This window comes from Rhinolophus ferrumequinum, chromosome 6 (genome assembly GCF_004115265.2).
Source record: "Rhinolophus ferrumequinum isolate MPI-CBG mRhiFer1 chromosome 6, mRhiFer1_v1.p, whole genome shotgun sequence".
NCBI lineage: Eukaryota > Metazoa > Chordata > Mammalia > Chiroptera > Rhinolophidae > Rhinolophus > Rhinolophus ferrumequinum.
In genome coordinates, this window is record NC_046289.1 from 85833442 (window position 1) to 85853425 (window position 19984).

Sequence of the window (19984 nt, forward strand, 5' to 3'; positions counted from 1 at the left end):
CACCAGCTCTTATTCACCTGGCTCCTTTCTGTACCGCCAGGGTTTGGAGTGCTGACAACAGAATTCTCTCTGGCTGGTCTAAGGAGAGAATGGATTTCTTAAAAATAGTACAAGGGGGCATTTTATATACAATGCAGAAAAATAAAAGAAAGATTTAAAAAAAACTTATCCTCTTCACATAGGTGCAATACATTCACAGAATATTTTTACTCTATTAGTTTCTTAGGACTGCTGTAATAAGTTACTATAACTTGGTGGCTTAAAACCACAGAAATGTATTCTTTATAGCTCTAGAGGCCAGAAGACTAAAATTAAAATGTTCCAGGGCCACGCTCCCTTCAAAGCCTATAGCAAAGAATCCTTCTTCCCTTCTTCTTGCCTCTGGTGGTACCTGGTGCTCCCTGGCTTGCAGCAGCATCACTCCACTCTCTGTTTCTGTGTTCACCTGGGTTTCTTGCCTGTGTGTCTCTCTTATGTCCTCACCTCTTCTTCTAAGGACACCAGTCATTGCATTAGGACCACCCTAAATCCAAGATGATTTCATCATGAAATCCTTAACTAATTACATCTGCAAAGGCCCTGTTTCCTAATAAGGCCACATCCTGGGGTTCTAGGTGGATTTCAATTTTGTGGGGACAATTTTTACCCACTATTCTTTTTTTTTTTTTTTTTTTAGATATTTGAAATACAACTTTATTCTGATTCTAAACGAAAAGGAATGGGAATGACAGTAACAAACAAGATCTCCCCACTGAATATTGTGATGTGACTGTAGCAGTCTTATATTTGAAACTCAATAAGTAACCAACTGCGTTCCAAAACAGCTAAATATGCAGGTCCAAAAAAGGAAGGTATTTTTAACTGCCACACTCACTCCGAAGCCCATCCATCTCCTTCAGCATCCCAAAGAATAAGCACATGTTCTGCTTAGCTAGGTAATAAAGTGGCAAACACGCTGCACCACTGACATCACAGGACAGTTGCCTATAAAACTAGACTTCTGACGCTGGGCCCCAGCTTCACTTTCACAGGTCGTCATCCTCATCCGGGAGAGCAGTTGTCTGAGCAACCTCTAGGTCATGCTCGTACTGTGCTGCCAAGGCGGGATCCATGACAACCTCTGGTGGGGCAAGGGCAGGCATGGCAACAAACTCCAAGTTAGGGTCTCCGATGAGTTTTCGAGCAAGCCAGAGGAAGGGCTTTTCAAAGTTGTAATTACTTTTGGCAGAGATGTCATAGTACTGAAGATTCTTCTTTCGGTGGAAGACAATTGATTTTGCCTTCACTTTCCTGTCCTTAATATCCACTTTGTTGCCACACAGCACGATGGGGATGTTTTCACATACTCGTACCAGATCTCTATGCCAGTTAGGCACATTCTTGTAAGTAACTCTCGAAGTTACATCAAACATTATAATGGCACACTGGGCTTGGATGTAATAGCCATCTCTCAGTCCACCAAATTTCTCCTGACCAGCTGTGTCCCACACATTGAACTTAATAGGTCCTCTGTTGGTATGGAACACGAGGGGATGGACCTCAACACCCAAGGTAGCTACATACTTCTCAAATTCACCAGTCAGGTGACATTTCACAAATGTAGTTTTTCCAGTACCACCATCACCAACCAATACAAGTTTGGACTGAACTTGGGGTTCTCCTTGGGCGGCCATCGTGATGTCACTTCCAGAAACGTCTCCGGGCCCGTCTGAGAACCAGAAAGATGGCGGAAGCGCAATTCAAAATTTTACCCACTATTCTTGCCATAACTGAAAATGGGCCGCACACTGAGGACCCTGAATTTCTCTCACTTGCTCTAACCCTATCATATCTTCAGGGAGCTGATTTTATTCGGAAGGAATATTTTTTCTCAAACCATATTCTCTCAGTGGGCTTAGGCTTTACAGAATAAAAACCAGGAAGCCAGCCATACACCACACTGAGGCAAGAACCAAATAGCTTGCTGCCTACTGAGCTGGGGAAATAGAGATAAAACATTACTTCAAATCTTAAAAAAAAAAGTACACAACATCTTAAAGGATCTACTTTGTTTGCTTACTTTACTATGGGAAAAACATATATGTATACAAAAAATTTCACTTATTGGCAAAAATGACTGAGTCATTTGTATGCAGAAAATCACTTCTGAAAACAGCAGAAAGGGAAGCGACTGTGCTGAACTAGCACCAATGGTCTTTTTGTTCTGTTTTTCGGTTCTAGAAAAAAAAAATCCACAAAAATGCAGGTATTACACTGAGTATTTGGAACACCTCCGTGTGTTAGTAGGGGTTAATCAAACTTTGGAAAAAACATTGCATCTCAAATCCTATTACAAAACTCTTTCCAGAAGTTATCTCTTTAAAAAAATTTACTGGAATTTTGATGGCATCTGGTTCTTACTGCTTGATACAAACAGGTGATTTTTATGGACTACAATGGTGTTGGTTATCTGAAGATTTTTGTGGTAATATGTCTTCCCAAATAAAACAAGTTGTCTCATAAATGTCCCATTATATACATTTAAAAATGTTTTCTTCTTTCATGATTCTTACAGAGAATTGCAGTGTTATTCCAAGTCTCACAGCTTGCCCAGTGGAAACCAGGAATTACTGGCAGTGTACATAGTGGCAATGGCCTGAGATTACTCTGTTGTCTGATTCTCCCTCCAGAGACACGAGGTCTCACCCCATTCACACCAAGCTCCCCTCCTCCAGGCACACTCAGTCACCACATGTATTCTCTGACAAGACTGAGCAGTATTTCATTGGTTCTCTCCAGCCACTCAGTCTTGGTTTAATATAGCTAGAATATCTCCAGTAGCTTTATCAAGATGTAAACCTTATTGTTACCAAGGCTTAGTTCAAAATTTAAGTTGTTCCAGCTGTCAACTGAAAAGCAACTACGTACATCAAATGTAAAACTTTCTCTGTTGAAGTGAGATATTCAATGTTAAAATCTCCCCCTGGTGGATTTCAAGAGCATGTGTTTTCACAGATAGAATCGGATAGAATTTTCCAAGAAAATAAATAGGTGTACAAATTTTGTAGGTGTTAAAACGAGATCTTTCAATTTCTACGTTTAGAGAAGGAAACATTGAAATTATGTAAACTCTTACCATCAAAAAAAATTCTAATAATAAAGTACAAGTGTTTCGGTTTACTCTGGTCTCAATGCAAGTGTGAACGTTGAGTTTTACAATTTTTTTGTCTTATATGACTACCCTCTAGTGAGTTCAGGCATTTTTATGGACTGAAAATGCTAATTCCCCCCTTAATTGTTTAGTGAAGAGAGCCGTAACATTTCAAGTAGGAAAGAACGTGCCCCCACCTGGATGAATCTGGCATCTGTATAGTCTCCTCTTTATTACAGTTGTCAGTCAAATCAACCAAGGCCCCCGTGCAAAGTCCCTAGACCACTGGAAAAGTGCATGCACTTGCTCTAGGAAAGGGGAATTTATTTATGCTTAATTGATTTTGTTTCAGCAGCACTCCCTCTCCCTTTCCTGGGAAGACATTTTGGCTGTAATTTTGTGGAGTCAGTACGCAATTCAGAGCAGCTCTTTGTCCTCCTCCATCTAGCTAGTGACCGTTGACCCACTGTCTGGTGTACAGATGCCTGAGCTGGGGCAAAAGTGAGGCATGGTGACAACACAGGATTACAGCAGGGAAGAAAAAAAAAACTACACAGAAATACTCATACAAAAGAAAATGCTAAACTGCCTACAGTGCTGACCATAATATGTTTAGGGCTGAGAAATGGTGGCCAGCAGCTAACGGAAAACGCATTTGGAGCAGATACAACAATGGCTCATCAGTCTTACATTCCTTGTGGTAATCATTTAAGATGAGATGTTTTCAAAGCATATCATAATTTCTAATGGAGGACAAATTTGTTACTTGGATTCATTGTGGAAAACGTAAGTCACAAGGACAGATTGCTGTTTATGTAATTTCTGGACATCAAAACAATTCTTTCTTTAATTGAGTGAGTTCAGTGAGAGACAAGACTGCAGCAGTGTGGTATGGTGGGTAAGAGCATAGACCCTGGGCTAGATTGCTAGTCAAAACTGAGCTCTGACTTTTTTCAGCTGTGTGACTTGAGCCAGTTATTTAACCTCTCTGAGCTTTGGTTTCTTCATCTGCAAAATGAGGGTAATAACTAGAAACTTCCTCATAGTTTGGTTCAAAGGGTTAAATACTCCAAAAGTGTAGGTGGAAAGTCTTGTACACACGGATCCCATAATCTTCATTCACTTTCAGATGTTAACAGTCTCATTTCCAGACATCACAAAAAGCAATTCTTTCTAAATTGAAATTTTAATTTCTCATTCAATTTAAAGCTTCTCATCTCTGTACCCGCTTCAGCCTAACCCATGCTTGGATTCTACAGCAGCAAGAGGGGAGTGGCTGCATTCTTTATTATTTATTTACATTAATTTTCCACTTCTCGTCACTCACTCCTTTCTCTGTCTTTGGCTCTTGCAGGGGAGAGTGAAGAGCCCCAACGGTCAGGATAGCTTTTCCTTGATTGGTGCAATTATAATTGTGCATTGGTGCTCTTTGGGAGTGGGTCTTTCTCTTTTGGACTTCTTTAGGGGGTTCTTCACACCACCACCACCCGTTGCTAGAGAACTCCCATGTGCGCTTCACTGGCCTGCCCCAAATCCTCCACCAGCTGACCGTATTCTCCACTCAGCTCCTCTTTCCCATACACAAAAGTCCTGAGTGAGGTTGTCTCACTCTGTCAGGCACAATGGGTCCATCAGGGTGCTCCCACCTGTCTGCTTGCTATGCTGTCCATTGCAGCTCATGGGAAACACCGCTTCTGCCCCCACTTCCCGTGGGAATCAGCTTTTCCCACCTGTAGCCTTTTCTCTTCACTCTGCCATGAAAAGAAGTTCCAGCAAGTCTCTTGCTCACCTTTAAATTTTCAAGTAAGAATCAGGCACCAGTCTCTGTCTCACCAAACCCAGGATATACCTGAAAAACTCTCCAAGTGGTTTTGTTGAAGCCTCATGCTTTACGGACTGGGTAGGGATCCACTTTCCATCTTCCATGGGAGTGAAACTGCACAGCACTCTTGAAAACTCTCTCTAAGGAAATAATCTCCATCAATCTTCCTTTCTACTCTTGCATATAGACTGGAGGTGGGTGATGGGTTGAGAGGGTTGAACCAACACCTCTCTTTAGAATGCAAATGCATTTTCCAACTGTAGCTATCAGTTTGGGAGCTTGAGGGTCTCATTGGAAACCGAGACAAAAGAAAAGTCATAGCAAACTCAGACCATGTCTGTGTAGCATTCAAATAATTGGGTTGAGTCAATGAATACAGTAGTTAATTCAAATCCTTATGGTGTGGATAGACTAAATTCACGTGGGTATGATTTTATAGATGTGATTAACATTTTAGACTTATTTTAGCTGAATGTGTGACATGTACTAAAAACCTGTAAGTGGAACATAGTTCACGGTGCTGAGTTATGAGAATGTATAGGCATGGAAGAAGTGAAGAGATAAGTAATATGCACAGAGTAACTGCTTAGTAAATATTCTTTAATTGAATAAGTGAATGCTAGACCTACTGTATTAAGTTCTTGAATAAGAGGCAAAAACGAATGTCTTAAGTTCTTTAGATTGATTCAAAAATCATGTTACATTGTAATCCATACTTTAGAAATTATTTTGTAATAGCTAAATACTTATATCATGCTTACTACATACCAGACTCTGTTCTAAACCCGTTGAACAAACTCACTCCTTTTAACAACCCTACCAGGTAGACAAACTAGTATTATCTTCACTTTATAAAAGAGAAAAGTGAGGCACAGACAGGTTAAAAAAACTGCACAAGGTTAAATGCATGGAAAATATGTGATTCAAACCCAAAGTTTGTCATTAGACCACTACATCATGCTGTCACAAACAACATCTTTGATTTACATTACCATAGCATTTCGGAGAGGTGGACATAGCCAGTTCAAGCACACTCAAGAGACTATTTGGTCATGGGGACATAGGGGTTGCCTGGAACACAATAGATGACTCCAGTTTCTGTTTCAGTTCTTTCTACCACCTTGTGCTGGGTACATTTTGTTTGCTATTTAATTTGCATCATAATATGTTAATTTCTAGAATAAATTTATTAGTGTTTTTCTGAAAGTAAAAGTAATTAAGAAGGAAATAAATCAGTGCATGCTTCGTTAAATAGAGCAGACACTTTATGGCCTGGAGTCTTTTCTTAAATTAACAAAAAAAGCTTTTATTACTTTTTACTTAGTTAAAAAGCAATACACACTCATGGCCAAAAAATTAGAAAATCTCTCTATATAAAAGGGAGATGAAAACATATATAACCCAACTGCCTCATAAAAACTACTTAATATCCTAGTAATTGTCCTTTTAGACCTATGCATATACTATATATGCTGCTTTGGGGAGTGTGTGTGTGTTTATTTAATGGGCTCATATAGTATTGAAATAGACTTTTCACACTTAGCAACGTTTTGAATGTCTTTCTGTGTCAATAAAAAATCACGTGCAACATCATTTTTAGTGTTTAATTACTATTCTATTGAAAATACAAGGAATATATTTAAGGCCTCCTTTGCCCCATCCAGTTTTTCATTGCTAAAAGTGTAACAGGCTATTGCTTATCGGCAAATTTGGGGTTCAGGTGTCATCAGGCCAACCACACTTCCATACCACCCCTCTCCCCACCCTTTCCTCCAAGGACCTCCACATTGTGTGCTGCTACTTGTTTTCATCAATTGTTATTTATATAACACTTTGCTTCTTGAAAAGAGGAGGAGTAAATTCTTATCTTAGAACGGGGAGAGAGAAAGGAGATGGGCAGAACAGGATACAGTGGCTGGTGCGACATCCTTTCTCCATCTTCTCAGTGGCCTAAGTGGAACATCAGTGTTGAAAGTTCTCCCAAAGACCCAACTGTTTTGTTTGGCGGGCTTACATTGGGAGCTATAAATCCGGCTTCAGTTCTGTTAAATAAAAGAAAATACAACTGGACACTTAGGTCAACGCTGCTCAAGCAGTAATTCTCCGTAATCAGAAGTGTCGGGATGCTGATGGTAACCACTTTGAGCACCTCTTGTAATTGCAGACGTCAAATGTGACTTGTATTCATCTTTTGTTACTAGCATATATTGAGTATTACAATTTTAATACAGTTTTCCTTTCTTAAAATGTGTACACATTTCTTTGACACCCTCTGTATGTCCTATTATGCTACCCGCGTCATGACTTGGCAAGCTTTGAATTTAGACTTGAGGGCTCCTCACAAACTCAGCACTAGAAACTGCCCCATCGGCATCCCATCCCATTTCAATTCCCACCTCTGGCTCTGCCCAGCAGGTGAGCAGCCTCGTGTGCCTGAGCATAGATACTCCTGACCCCACGGCCAAGCTCATGCGTCATCTGCCTCATACTTTCCCAGTCACCTCTTGGCCTCCCCTGCAGCCTAGAAGTGTTAGTATCTGCCATGTCGTCTGTTCACATTGGCCCTGGAAATGAGCTTGTGGCCTTTCGGCAGGGGGTCGCAGGATCTGTGCATTCTATGAGGTGCAGATTAAAAGAAATTATTCATTATTTACACCTGGGTTTTTGTAACTTGTGTGTGGATTTTGCGCTATCACCAATGAGAAAAACGTGTGATGATTGAAAACCAGAATTTTCCCTTCCCCGGAAGGAGGATGGTAGAAGAGGGAAAGGGGGTCAAATACATCGTGATGGAAGGAGAACTGACTCTGGGTGGTGAACACACAATGTGAGATATAGATGATGTATTATAGAATTGAACACTTGAAACCTATATAATTTTACTAACCAATGTCATCCCAATAAATTTAATAAAAATGAATAGAAAACGAAAACCAGCATTTTCTCCCCAGAATTGTTACGGTAAACAGTTGCATATAAGGTAGAAGATACCACTTGTCCCACAAGTGCCCCACCTATGCCTCTCCCCCAGCCTTCCTCCCTGCCTTCCTACCCCCAGTTCCTAGGATCAGATTTACTCATTTGCACACACTTGTGGTCTGAAGCAGATCTTTGGTGTTGTTTGCTTGTGAGATCCTAGGAGCGGGACAACCAGTGAGCATTTTAACACTCATTCTCGTGGACAAGCTCAGGGGTTCCCACACTCTTCTCTGACGAATAATGCAGCGCATGAGTGGCTGTACGTCAGCACTCAAGCAGAAGAGGAATTTTTCGCAATTCACCAAGAAAGAGAATAAGTGTATTTATTGTTAAAGCGTTCTCAGTTTTAGGCTTGGCCTGAGTTGAGCTCTGGCCTTTTTCTCCCTTGTCTGCTAACAGATGCCAACATAATATGGAGCACAGCCCGAGAGGAGAAACCTTGCTAAGGCAGCACTCTTCGAAGGCTATTGTTTGCCTAATCTGCTTTCCTTGCGCCTGGAAATCTTGACTGAAATAATCGGTGGAGTCCACCAGGTTCAAAGAGAAGTCTAGGTGAGATCTAGAGGTGTTCTCTAAATTTTTATAACTTTAGGAAGTCAAAAAAATAAAAAGGGAGCGGTGCGGGGGTGTAACTTCAGTGTGCCTGGCAACTCCATCAGCAGAATCCCTACTTCCTCACGAGTGCCACTGGGACATGCTTCCCATGGGCTCCTTTACCTTCACGCCATTCAGGTCTGCTCAAGCATCATCTCCTTCCCTTCCCTTTCAATCTAACCTAGATCAAATACACCCAACCACTCCACCAATCTCCCACCTCTCATCCCTACTTTTCTTCTCAGAACTTACTATAATATTGTAATAACTACATGTGGTGCCAGGTGAGTGCTGGATTTACCAGGGGGACCACTTCATAGGTTGTATGGATGTCTGGCCACTGTGCTATACATCTGAAATCACTGTAATGTTGAGTTTCAACTGTAATTAAAAAAAAAAAAATTAAAATATTTTTTAAGTTAATAAATAAAATATTTGGTTTTGAATAAAAGAAACTAAATGCAATTACATCACCCATGTGTCTGTTTACTCTCAGCTACACTAGGATTCCACAGGAAACTAATCTTTGCCACTGTATCTCCAGTGCCTAGAATAGTGTCTGCCACCTAGTGGGCATTCAATAAATATTTATTACATATGAAAAGATGCTCAACATCACTAATCATTAGAGAAATGCAAATAAAAACCACTATGAGATACCACCTCACTCCTGTCAGAGTGGCCATCATCAGTAAATCAACAAGAAACAAGTGTTGGCGAGGATGCGGAGAAAAGGGAACCCGCGTGTGTTGTTGGTGGGATTGCAGATTTGTGCAGCCTCTATGGAAAACAGTATTGGAGGCTCCTCGAAAAGTTAAACACAGAACTATCTTATAACCCACCAATTCTACTTCTGGTTATTTATCCAAAGAAATACCAAATGCTAATTCAAAAAATATATATGTATCCCTATGTTTGTTGCAGCATTATTTACAATAGCCAAGATATGGAAATAACCTAAGCATCCATTGATACGGTAGATGATTAGATAAAGAAAAAGTGGTACATATACACAATGGATATTACTCAGTCATAAAAAAAAGAATGAACTCTTACCATTTGCAACAACCTAGAGAATAATATGCTAAGAGAAATAAGTCAGACAGAGAAAGACAAATACCATACGATTTAATTTAAATGTGGAATCCAAAAAATATAGAGAGAGACTCATAGACACAGAGAACAAATTGATAGTTTCCAGAAGGGAAGGGGACTGGGGTGCTGGGTGAAAAGGGTGAAGGGCTTAAGAAGTACAAATTGGTAGTTACAAAACAGTCATAGGGATGTAAAATATAGCATAGGTAATATAGTCAATAATATTATAATAACTATGTGTGGTGCCAGGTGAGTGCTGGACTTATCAAGGGGATCACTTTGTAGGTTGTATGGATGTCGGGCCACTGTACACCTGAAACTAGTGTCATGTTGAGTGTCAACTGTAATTGAAAGAAATAAAAAAATAAATATTTGTTAAGTTAATAAATAAAGTATGTGGTTTTGATTAAAAACATAGCATTATTCGTACATAGTAGAATCGGGTATTAATTTCCAGTTATTTCCCACTAAGAAATGGGGGCAAAAAAGTAACCATATACAATACCACTATGGAATTAAGTCGGTTTTACTACATTCTGAATCTTACTTCTATGATTTTTTGTTTTAATCACGGAATTTTTTGTTTTAGCATCAGAAACCAGTGCTTTGGCTAACTGTACAAACAGTAAAATTTCAGTTCACCCAGGCAGTCAACAAAGAATGGTGACTTCCTCATCTAGCCTAGGTAGCCCTACCTGGACTGTGCTCTCTGTTTACCTCTCTGTTTTGACAGAAACAGAAAGGCCAGGCTGTCACAGAGGCTGCTTCCTCAAAGACAAAGTAAAGTACCATCCCTTGTTGTATGGAGAAAGAACAGACGCAGGGCCTGCTATTGGTCAGGTGAGGCAGCCAGTCCTGGGGGTGGGTGGGGAAAGAGTGAGTGATCAGGCGTGCCTTTCCTGCACCACCCCCCGGGGCTCTGAGCCCACAGCTCATAGACACCTGCTCCCCCCATTCTTCCTACCTCCAGTAGAAGACAGACATGCATTCAACACACACCCACCACTGACCAGTTCCACCTTAACTGTGGAAAAGAAGAAAAGATTGGTCACTTAAGTTGCTTCATGTCATCTAAATAAAGCAGTATTTTTGCCGATGGAGCATGTGCCTGAGCTCCTGCCTCAACATACTTAAAATAGGAACAAAGTGGCAGTATCATGATGGCAAGTGTTATGATGGCTACATAGATTTAAATCACTATCTAATTATATGCTTTTTATAAAAAGAATGTAACTGTTTATATGTTAAAAAATAAGGATGACTGCATAGCTTTCAGCTACAAAACTAAAACTGGCTTTGCCTCCCACACCCACCCAGCCTTTTGCTGGCTTCGGGCTGTTCCTTAGCTGGTGGAGCTGACTGACAAGATTCTGCCCACTCCAAAGAACGTCCCCTTTTCAAGGAATGGGTGATTTGCTGTAAGTGTCTAAATACTCTGCTCAAAATGAAACATCCATCAACAGAAACAAAAGTACAGTTTTGTGACTTTGAAAGCATTTCTCTTTTGTAGTTTCTGTAGAAATGCTAAAAAGAGAATTTTACAGGCAAACTAACGCAGTCGATCTTGAAATCCTTGACTGAGACTACATTACAGAAAAATGTATTACAGGTAACGTGTGGCCTCTTTTGTTCTACTTTTATTTATCCATTCATAATAATGAATACTTTCCTGTGTGTGTTGAATTCTTGTTCTTAGAAATATTATTTAGTAGTGGAGAATCCACAGGGGGAAAATGTGAGTTGTTGCACCGTGTGTCTTTTTTGAAAGCACAAAAGACTCTGTCATGCTGTTTCACAGAAGAGGCAATAGGAAAATCAGCAGGCCAGCGTGAGTTGGCTGAGATGAGTGATGAATTCAACCACAGGCGACCAGGCTGCTGTGCAGTGATGTCCCTGGGAAATGAAGTCCAGGATTGTTCCTTAGCCCTGTAGCCATGTTTTTTGCACTCTGCTAACTTTCTTATTAGACTGTCATCATGCTAACTGCTTAGTGGCAGATGTTCCTTAAGTGACACATTCCTGTGCTGTGGGCCATATTGCTGAGTGGTGCTCACCCCTTATAGCTAGCTTGGTCCCATCTGCCCAGACAGGTGTTTGTAAACACAACGCTGACGAGGCTGTACAGAATATGCTCGAGGAAATGCTCCCTTTAATCCCTGGCCCAGCCAGCCTTTTACCACTGGCATGGATTAGAAGAGCTCATTTGAGGATAACCATAGGCTCCAACTGGAAAACCCACATTAATAATGATTTTGACAGATGCAGAGTTTGAGCTCCTGATAATTATTATTTCACCAAACCAACAGAGACTCGGGACTACAATTAAAAAGAAACAATTTTCCACATCTAATGGCTTTCGCAGTGCATGATACTATTAAATAACCATCATTAGCTACTAAAGTATGCAATACCCATTTTCCAGAGCCCTTTCTCAGCCAAGAAATTAAGAACGAGAATGATCAATGAATGAGTCATCAGCATGAAAACTGTTGATATAGGATATGCATACTGAAATTATTCAGAATGATTTCAATGCATAAGGAATTATTACAGATGATGGTGATGTTACACAGATAGTAAAGCTTTTCTTGCAAGGGGCCCAGAGTTTATTTCTTTGCATCTACATCTTGTGGGTTAGAAAAAAAAAGAAGGTACTATCCATTAGGGTGCCTTGGAAAAATAAAACAAGGAAGTATTGGGTAATTTTCCAGGTGCTGATTGTTGGGGATATAATGATAAAAAATATGTATACAGTCCCTGTTCTTAAGAAACTTATGGATAAGCACACAAAAAAATCACAGCACAGTGTGATAAATACCATAATGAAAGTGTACACCTGGTTCCTGATAGCACAAGGGAGTGTAACGTGTAGGAGAGAATTGAGATGGGGGAAGAAAATCAGTCTGTTTATGAATCTGCAGCTTCCTAATTTAGGACTTTTCATTCTCCCCTTCTTGGAAGCCATCTTCTTTCTTCTCTCAGTTCATATCACAGAGGCACAGGCAAGATAGTAACCAAAGAAGGGAGGACGGGAGGACCAGTAACTGTCATGGAGAAAACAAGTTTATCCCAAACTTTTCAAGGCTTCAGACACATGATTTTTTTTTCAAGTTTTTAAAGAAGAGATGAAGACTGTGGAGTCCTGACGTCTCACAGACCGTGCTCTTTACACATTACAACAATCCCATGCCTACATTAGTGTTCCTGTTTCATTAGGAAATATTTACATTAACTTGAGGTCTGAGGGGAAGGCAGATTCCTAACTGGCCTCCTGCTCTTAACATAATTTTAAAACAGCTGCAAAGCCAATCACTTGTTGTTTAGCCCAGAAATGCTTGCTGCCTTTAGCTTAACTGGTTTTGTTCATAGATTAGTTCACAGATACAATGTAAAAGATTTGATAACACTGCATGGTTCATATCCATCTCAATCTCTTTCTCTTTTTATTGAAGTAAAATTCGCATGACATAAAAGTCATAATTTTAACCATTTTTAAAGTGTACAATTCAGGGGCTTTTAGTACATCCACAGTGTCGTGCAATCACCACCATTGTCTAATTCCAGAATATTTGCATAACCCAAAAAAGAATCCCCATACCCATTAAGCAGTGATTCCCCATTCCCTCTCCCTTTCAACCCCTGCCAACCTCTAATCTGCTTTGTCTGTATGGGTTTGCGGGTTCTGAACATTTTATATAAATGGAATCATGCAATACGTGTCCCGGCATCTTTTACTTTGCAAATGTTTTCAGTGTTCATCTATGTTGTAGCGTGTATTGGTACTTCATTTCTTTTTATGGATGAATAATCTATTGTGAAGATGTACTACATTTTGTTTCTTCACTCATCAGTTGATGGGGATTTGTGTTCAACTTCTGGACTATTATGAATAGTGCTGCTATAAACATTCACGTACAAGATTTTGGTCAAATACCTGTTTTCATTTTGGGGGGATCAATACCCAGGAGTGGAATTGCTGGGCCACATGGCAATTCTATGTTTAACTTTCTGAGGTATCATCAAACATTCTAAAGCTGCTGCATCATTTTTTATTCCCACCAGCAACATACAAGGGTTCCAATTTTCCACAAGTTCACCAATATTTGTAATTTTCCCTTCAAAAAAAATTATTGCAGTCACCATAGTGGGTGTAAAGTGGTATCTCATTGTCAATGTTTTTTAATGGATAAATACCATGTTTCTCTGAAAATAAGACCTAGCCGGCCAGTCAGCCCTAATGCATCTTTTGGAGCAAAAATTGATATAAGACCCAGTATTATATTACATTAATTATATTATATAATGTTAATTATATATATTATATTTTATTAATTATATTATAAAGACTGGGTCTTATAATAAAATAAGACCGGGTCTTATATTAATTTTTGCTCCAAAAGATGCATTAGAGCTGATTGTCTGGCTAGGTCTTATTTTCAGGGAAACATGGTAATTCATCATAGAAACCACTTCAGAAACAAAAGTAATGTTCATTACAGGTCTTAAGTTTTCTTCTTTTGTATATGAGGCTACCACTAAATTAAGGAAATTTCCCTAAGATGAACGGCAAAGTGAACATATGCAACTCTGGACAACAGAGCTGTATTTTACCTGCTCCCATCACCCACTCCCCCTACAGCAACTATGATCAACACTAAGGTGTCTAAGTGATGACTGTTGAAATGTCAGCCCCCTGAGGAATAGCCAGGTGTCTTTAGTCAGTAATTAGCAAAGAGGCATCTAAACCATTTTTGAGGCTTGGCTAGTATAAAAGCTTTACTGGGGGGAAAAAAGCCCTTTTTTAAAAAAAAACCCCAATAAACATTCATGGTTTTCTCCATACGTGCTCTGTTTTTTAAGGAAAATGAAATACAACTAACCACCAATTCCACTTCAGACAAACTAACTTGTTTAGATAAAGCAATGAGTTAAACAGCTTGGGCCTTATGAGATTTCAAATCCCTTCCCAGCACATTTCTTATTAACAATCCAGTGTCCATTGCACATATTCCTATGAGAGTCTTTCATCATTTATTTTATCTCTGATTGCTAGTATCAACACACTGCAAAAGTTATTCTTCCCTTGCAGGAGAACTCATTTTTGAAAACTAAAACACATATACGCAAATGATTACTCTGGTGAAGCAGGAGGCAATAGAAACTATACTTTTTTATTTCCTTTCAATTTCTGCATCCATTTTTGCATTCTGAAGTGTCTGGTACAAATAACCTCCATTAGGAGTTTAGTTTCTATTTAAGTTTGCCTCTCCTCGCTGTAAACTGTACTGGTGGGAGGGAAAGCTGAGACTCACAGCCCAGTGTGTACCACCTGGTCGAGAGGAAAAAGGAACAAGAAACTGGAGACAAAGCCAAAGCTTGAAAAGGGCCCAGCACCAGGCTACCGCAGGTCAGCCTTCCGGGGAACCTGCACGTTTCAGATAAAGATTTAAAGGTATCTTGAAAAGGAATAGGGGAGCTGAATGGAGTGATTCTTGGACTGAACAACTCGAAAGCCACAGAGAGCCTAGACTAGGGATGGTGGGAAGTCCCAGAGGTTGTTTAAAATCATGGTCATTTGTTCTTTGTTACACAGAAACCATTCAATTCCTAAATGAAGTCGGTGAGCTTCATTTAGGCTTGCCTACATTGATTTTTGTGTCTTAAAGGTTTAGGCACTTAAATTAGAGACGAGTCTCACGTCCAGGGGCCTCAGAAAAGGTTGAAATCCTAGTATTTCATGGAAACACTGGAAGGTGGTTCTGCCATTCCTGAAGTTGATAACAGGTCCGGTCAACTGCATGGCCGGGCCCGCCTGGGTTTAAAGGATCAGGCATCCCTGCTCGCCCAGGCCGTTACATTCTCCTCCCTCGGGGCCCGCCAACTCTCCGGGGTACAAAGTACAGCAGGGACGCGGGCGGAGCCTTTCCAAGCGGCGCAGCCGTATCTTTCCCCAGTGAACACCTAGATGGATTTCCAATACCGCGCCTGGCACATTCGGGAGGGAGCCTCAGGCTCCTTCCGTGCTCCCAGCCGCGCGTCCTCCTTTCTGCGGTCGATATTCCTCTGGTAGACGTAGGGGGGGCCTGGGCACCACAAGCTTTAATAAGAGATTCGCAGTGGTTTACCTAGGCCCCTGAACACTCCCGCCCGAGAAGAGCTGCCTGCGGTGATGTAACGCAGAAGCCCCTAACGCGCGGTTCTCGCCCCTCCTCCTCCTGAGGCTCGCGGCTTAGGGTCAGTTTCCGTGACTCTAAGAGTATCTGCGTGGGAGCCTGTGCTGGGGGTCCGGCCCAAAGAAAGGAGTTGTAACGAGCGGAAAACGTCACCGCGCTACCACCGCACACTTTGCACCGGCCATCTACGCGTGGGTCTGGAGGTAGCGCGCCCAAGGTAAGTAAGTCTGGGAGCTTCCGCCGTGGGCTGAGGAACAGGGCTAGAGGGGGGGGGGGTGGGGGCTTAGGGCCGGAGTGGAACTGGGGTCCCTCAGGGCGGAGCAGCAGCTGAGGGAACCTGAGATGAACTCCAGACATCGATGCTTGGGGTCCACTTCAGTCTTTGCCTTGGATAGGAGCCGGGTGGGATGGGACAGAATCTACACTTTTGGTTCCCACCCACCCACCAGGAAGGCGGAGAAACTCCCCAGGTCCCCGGAGGGATGGGTAAAGGGTGCTGCAGGGGAGCCCCGGAAGCAGCTGCTCGAGTTGATCCGAGCGCAGGACTAGAAAGGAAAAGAAAACATGGGCGAGGGGTGATAAGTCTCCTTCTATATTGCTTTCCTCCCTCTTTTTCTCCCCCACCCCCTTCCTTTTCGTAGCTGCTGACGCGCTGGTGGTGCCTATTAATCATTCACCAGCACAGAGCCCCGCCAGTTAACGGCTGTGCGGCGCGGGGCTCCAGCCTCCAGGCCTCCCCTCTCCACGCTCGCGTGCGCCCGGGCGCCCCGGAGCGACGAGCGGTTGCGCGCAAGCAGCCGTTAGGCTATGCGCCCCGCCGGCGCGGGTCGGAGCCGCGCTCCCCACAGCCGCTGGGCGCTACCCGTAGTGGCCAAGCGGCAGTGAGCCGCGGGCAGGCGGCCGGGGTGCCGAGTGAGGGCGCAAGCGGCGAGGTCCCGAGGAGAGCTCCCTGGCCCCGGCAGCCCCATCGGCCCCTGTCAGCTGAGATGTTCCCCAATGGCACCGCCTCCTCTCCCTCCTCTCCTAGCCCCAGCCCGGGCAGCTGTGGCGAAGGCGGCGGCAGCAGGGGCCCGGGGGCCGGCGCTGTGGACGGCATGGAGGAGCCGGGGCGAAACGCGTCCCAGAACGGGACCTTGAGCGAGGGCCAGGGCAGCGCCATCCTCATCTCTTTCATCTACTCCGTGGTGTGCCTGGTGGGGCTGTGCGGGAACTCAATGGTCATCTACGTGATCCTGCGCTACGCCAAGATGAAGACAGCCACCAACATCTACATCCTCAACCTGGCCATTGCCGACGAGCTCCTCATGCTCAGCGTGCCCTTCTTAGTCACCTCCACGTTGCTTCGCCACTGGCCCTTTGGCGCGCTGCTCTGCCGCCTCGTGCTCAGCGTGGACGCTGTCAACATGTTCACCAGCATCTACTGTCTGACTGTGCTTAGCGTGGACCGCTATGTGGCCGTGGTGCACCCCATCAAGGCAGCACGCTACCGCCGGCCCACGGTGGCTAAAGTGGTGAACCTGGGGGTGTGGGTGCTATCGCTGCTCGTCATTCTGCCCATCGTGGTCTTCTCGCGTACCGCAGCCAACAGTGACGGCACGGTGGCCTGCAACATGCTCATGCCCGAGCCCGCCCAGCGCTGGCTGGTGGGCTTCGTGTTGTACACATTTCTTATGGGCTTTCTGCTGCCCGTCGGGGCCATCTGCCTGTGCTACGTGCTCATCATCGCCAAAATGCGCATGGTAGCCCTCAAGGCCGGCTGGCAGCAGCGCAAGCGCTCAGAGCGCAAGATCACCCTGATGGTGATGATGGTGGTGATGGTGTTTGTCATCTGCTGGATGCCGTTTTATGTAGTGCAGCTAGTAAATGTGTTCGCAGAGCAGGACGACGCCACGGTGAGCCAGCTGTCGGTCATCCTCGGCTATGCCAACAGCTGTGCCAACCCCATCCTCTATGGCTTTCTTTCTGACAACTTCAAGCGCTCTTTTCAGCGCATCCTGTGCCTCAGCTGGATGGACAACGCCGCGGAGGAGCCTGTCGACTACTATGCCACCGCCCTCAAGAGCCGCGCCTACAGCGTGGAGGACTTTCAGCCCGAGAACCTGGAGTCCGGAGGCGTCTTCCGTAATGGCACCTGCACGTCCCGCATCACGACTCTCTGAGCCGGGACCACGCAGAGGCCCTGTGCAAAGGGAGGGAGAAGGATGAGGAGAAAGGCAGTATGGGTGCGAGAGGTGAAAGTATTCCAGGGGTCAGGGTGCGGTGGGGCAAAGTGGGGCTAGGACACTACGCGCTTTGGATGAAGGAGACCCGGGAAAGGCGCGCCACAAAGGTGGACTTGGACGTTTTTCTTATAAACTGGGAAGGCTTGAGGGCCTCTTTCGCCTGTCTCCTACTTTCGCTCCTTTCTCCACTGCGCTTGTACTTTTGATCCCCAATCTGTAATTCGATCTTTTCTTCCGCCCGGTCTTGTCGGTGCAGCTCGTGAACTCGTGAGTCGCCAACTCAGCCTGACCCTCATCCCCGCCCGCCGTTATTTCTGTTTGTTTAAGCTGAGCCACGGTAATCGCCACGGGTTTCCCTCGGGGTGAGTCCTCAGCCCCGCCCTGCCGCGCCCCTCTCTTGCCAGGTTCTGCCTGGTGCCCCTAGAGAAGTCTGGAGAACCACCGTTCTCCATTTGCACAGCCCTACTTTAAGGGAAATAGGACTTGAGAATGGACAAGGCAGCTGGTCTTTTCTCCTACTATGGGCTGAGGATGCGTCTTTCCCGGAGCCCCTCCACCTCTCCCACTCCACCCAGAGCGGAGCCAGGTGCTTAGTAAAATCGGTCCCGCGCTTCGAACACCAGGCACTCTGCAGTTCTCCTCTAAACCCCCCATTTGGAGCAAAAAGGAGCTGAGCTGAAAACAAGGACCGAGGGGTTTTTTAGAAGATTCCGGGGTTGGGGCGGCACTCACAACCGAAGCTATTGGCTTCAAAGACCAGCACTCCCGGGAGGGTGGTCTGCATTGGGCCAGGAAGGCAGGAAGCGTTTTCCCCGGTGGCCATCCGGGAGAGAGGCTGCAGCTACACTAGGTTTCTCCCTTACCCAGGCTTCTGAAGGTCCAGGTCTTAGCGTAGCAACAGACTTGGTTTCCTGCTCCGGTTTATCTCAAAGACCAGGCACCGCGACTGGAATTTCAGGTGGTGCCTTCAGAGCCTTGGCCAATCCCGACTGCGTGGCCGCCACCTGCAAGCCTCTCCCACCCCTGAGGGTTGCTGCCTTTCAAGCGGTGCCTAATAAGTTATTTTCTTGTTTAACATATTTATTTATTTATTTATTGGTCGTGTTTGAAAATGTGTCTCTGCGTTCCTTTACTTGCCTAGCCCAGCCAGGGCTTTTTCTTCAGGTCCCTGCGGGTAGGTGAGGAAGGGCTGCGAGGGGGGGTGGGGGTGTGGGGGGGTGAGGGTGGTGGGGGTGGGGTGGGGAGGGACTCTCTACCCAAGGCCCTCTCAAAATTTCTCCTCTTCGCTGAGTCCTCTTTTCTCATTCTTCCTCTAGCCTTTCTATTTTGCTTGTATCCAGTGAAGTTTGGAGGTTTTTTTCATAGGTTTTTTTCTTATGTAGTCTCTTGTTTGTCTTATAGTAAGTACATGATTGTGTGGGTTAGCCTCCTCCCATGCAAAATGGAAAGTCCTGAACTAACTTTCAACCTCACCCTATATATGATTTGAATAATATAGTATATATATGTATATACATATATATGTATATACATATATATACACACATATACATATATAATATGGATTCACATATTACATATTTGTTTGTCTTGCTCCACTGCCATGAGCCCATGAAATAGTTCCCAAATATAGCCACTAATGGTGAAAGCTGTGAGGTTGGCTGAAACACTTTCAAACAAGGGGATTCAAGCAGCACTCAATCCTGGAACTGAGAAATCTGATTCAGACAGACTTCAATCAGTGTTGAGGACGTCCCTGCTTATGTCCCGGCTTCCTCTAGATTCCAGCACAGGTGATTCTAACATACAGTCTAGTTCATATCATTCTTTTGGAGACATTGAAAGTAAAGTAATTTGTGTGTATGTTCAATCTGACCAACTACATTGGAAGCCTGAGCAGGGCAAGGACCAATAATTTCACTTCTTTGTATTTCCTCTATTGCTTTAGTATGCTGGCTTGTACATAGTA

The 19984-nt window shown here is 43.8% G+C and overlaps 2 protein-coding genes across 3 annotated transcripts; one reads left to right on the plus strand and one right to left on the minus strand.

Annotated features, from left to right (window-relative positions):
• Positions 1-655: 655 nt before the first annotated feature.
• On the minus strand, positions 656-1738 carry LOC117023571 (GTP-binding nuclear protein Ran-like). The gene has a single exon (XM_033108518.1). It carries the CDS (start codon positions 1671-1673, stop codon positions 1026-1028), a length of 648 nt encoding a protein of 215 aa, XP_032964409.1. The 5' UTR covers positions 1674-1738; the 3' UTR covers positions 656-1025.
• Positions 1739-15496: 13758 nt separating this feature from the next.
• Positions 15497-18885, plus strand: SSTR1 (somatostatin receptor 1). 2 transcript variants are annotated; one of them, XM_033107046.1, is made up of 2 exons: positions 15497-16010; positions 16435-18885. In XM_033107046.1, exon 2 carries the CDS (start codon positions 16780-16782, stop codon positions 17950-17952), a length of 1173 nt encoding a protein of 390 aa, XP_032962937.1. In that variant the 5' UTR covers positions 15497-16010; positions 16435-16779; the 3' UTR covers positions 17953-18885. The 2 variants fall into 2 exon arrangements, with proteins under 2 accessions (XP_032962937.1, XP_032962938.1); XM_033107047.1 differs by having other exon boundaries at positions 15498-16010; positions 16821-18885.
• The last annotated feature ends 1099 nt before the right edge of the window (positions 18886-19984 follow it).

What these genes read in the sequence shown, in the direction of transcription:
- LOC117023571 (XM_033108518.1), bottom strand. Translation starts at nt 1,673, where the DNA reads ATGGCCGCCCAAGGAGAACCCCAAGTTCAGTCCAAACTTGTATTGGTT.
- SSTR1 (XM_033107046.1), top strand. Translation starts at nt 16,780, where the DNA reads ATGTTCCCCAATGGCACCGCCTCCTCTCCCTCCTCTCCTAGCCCCAGC.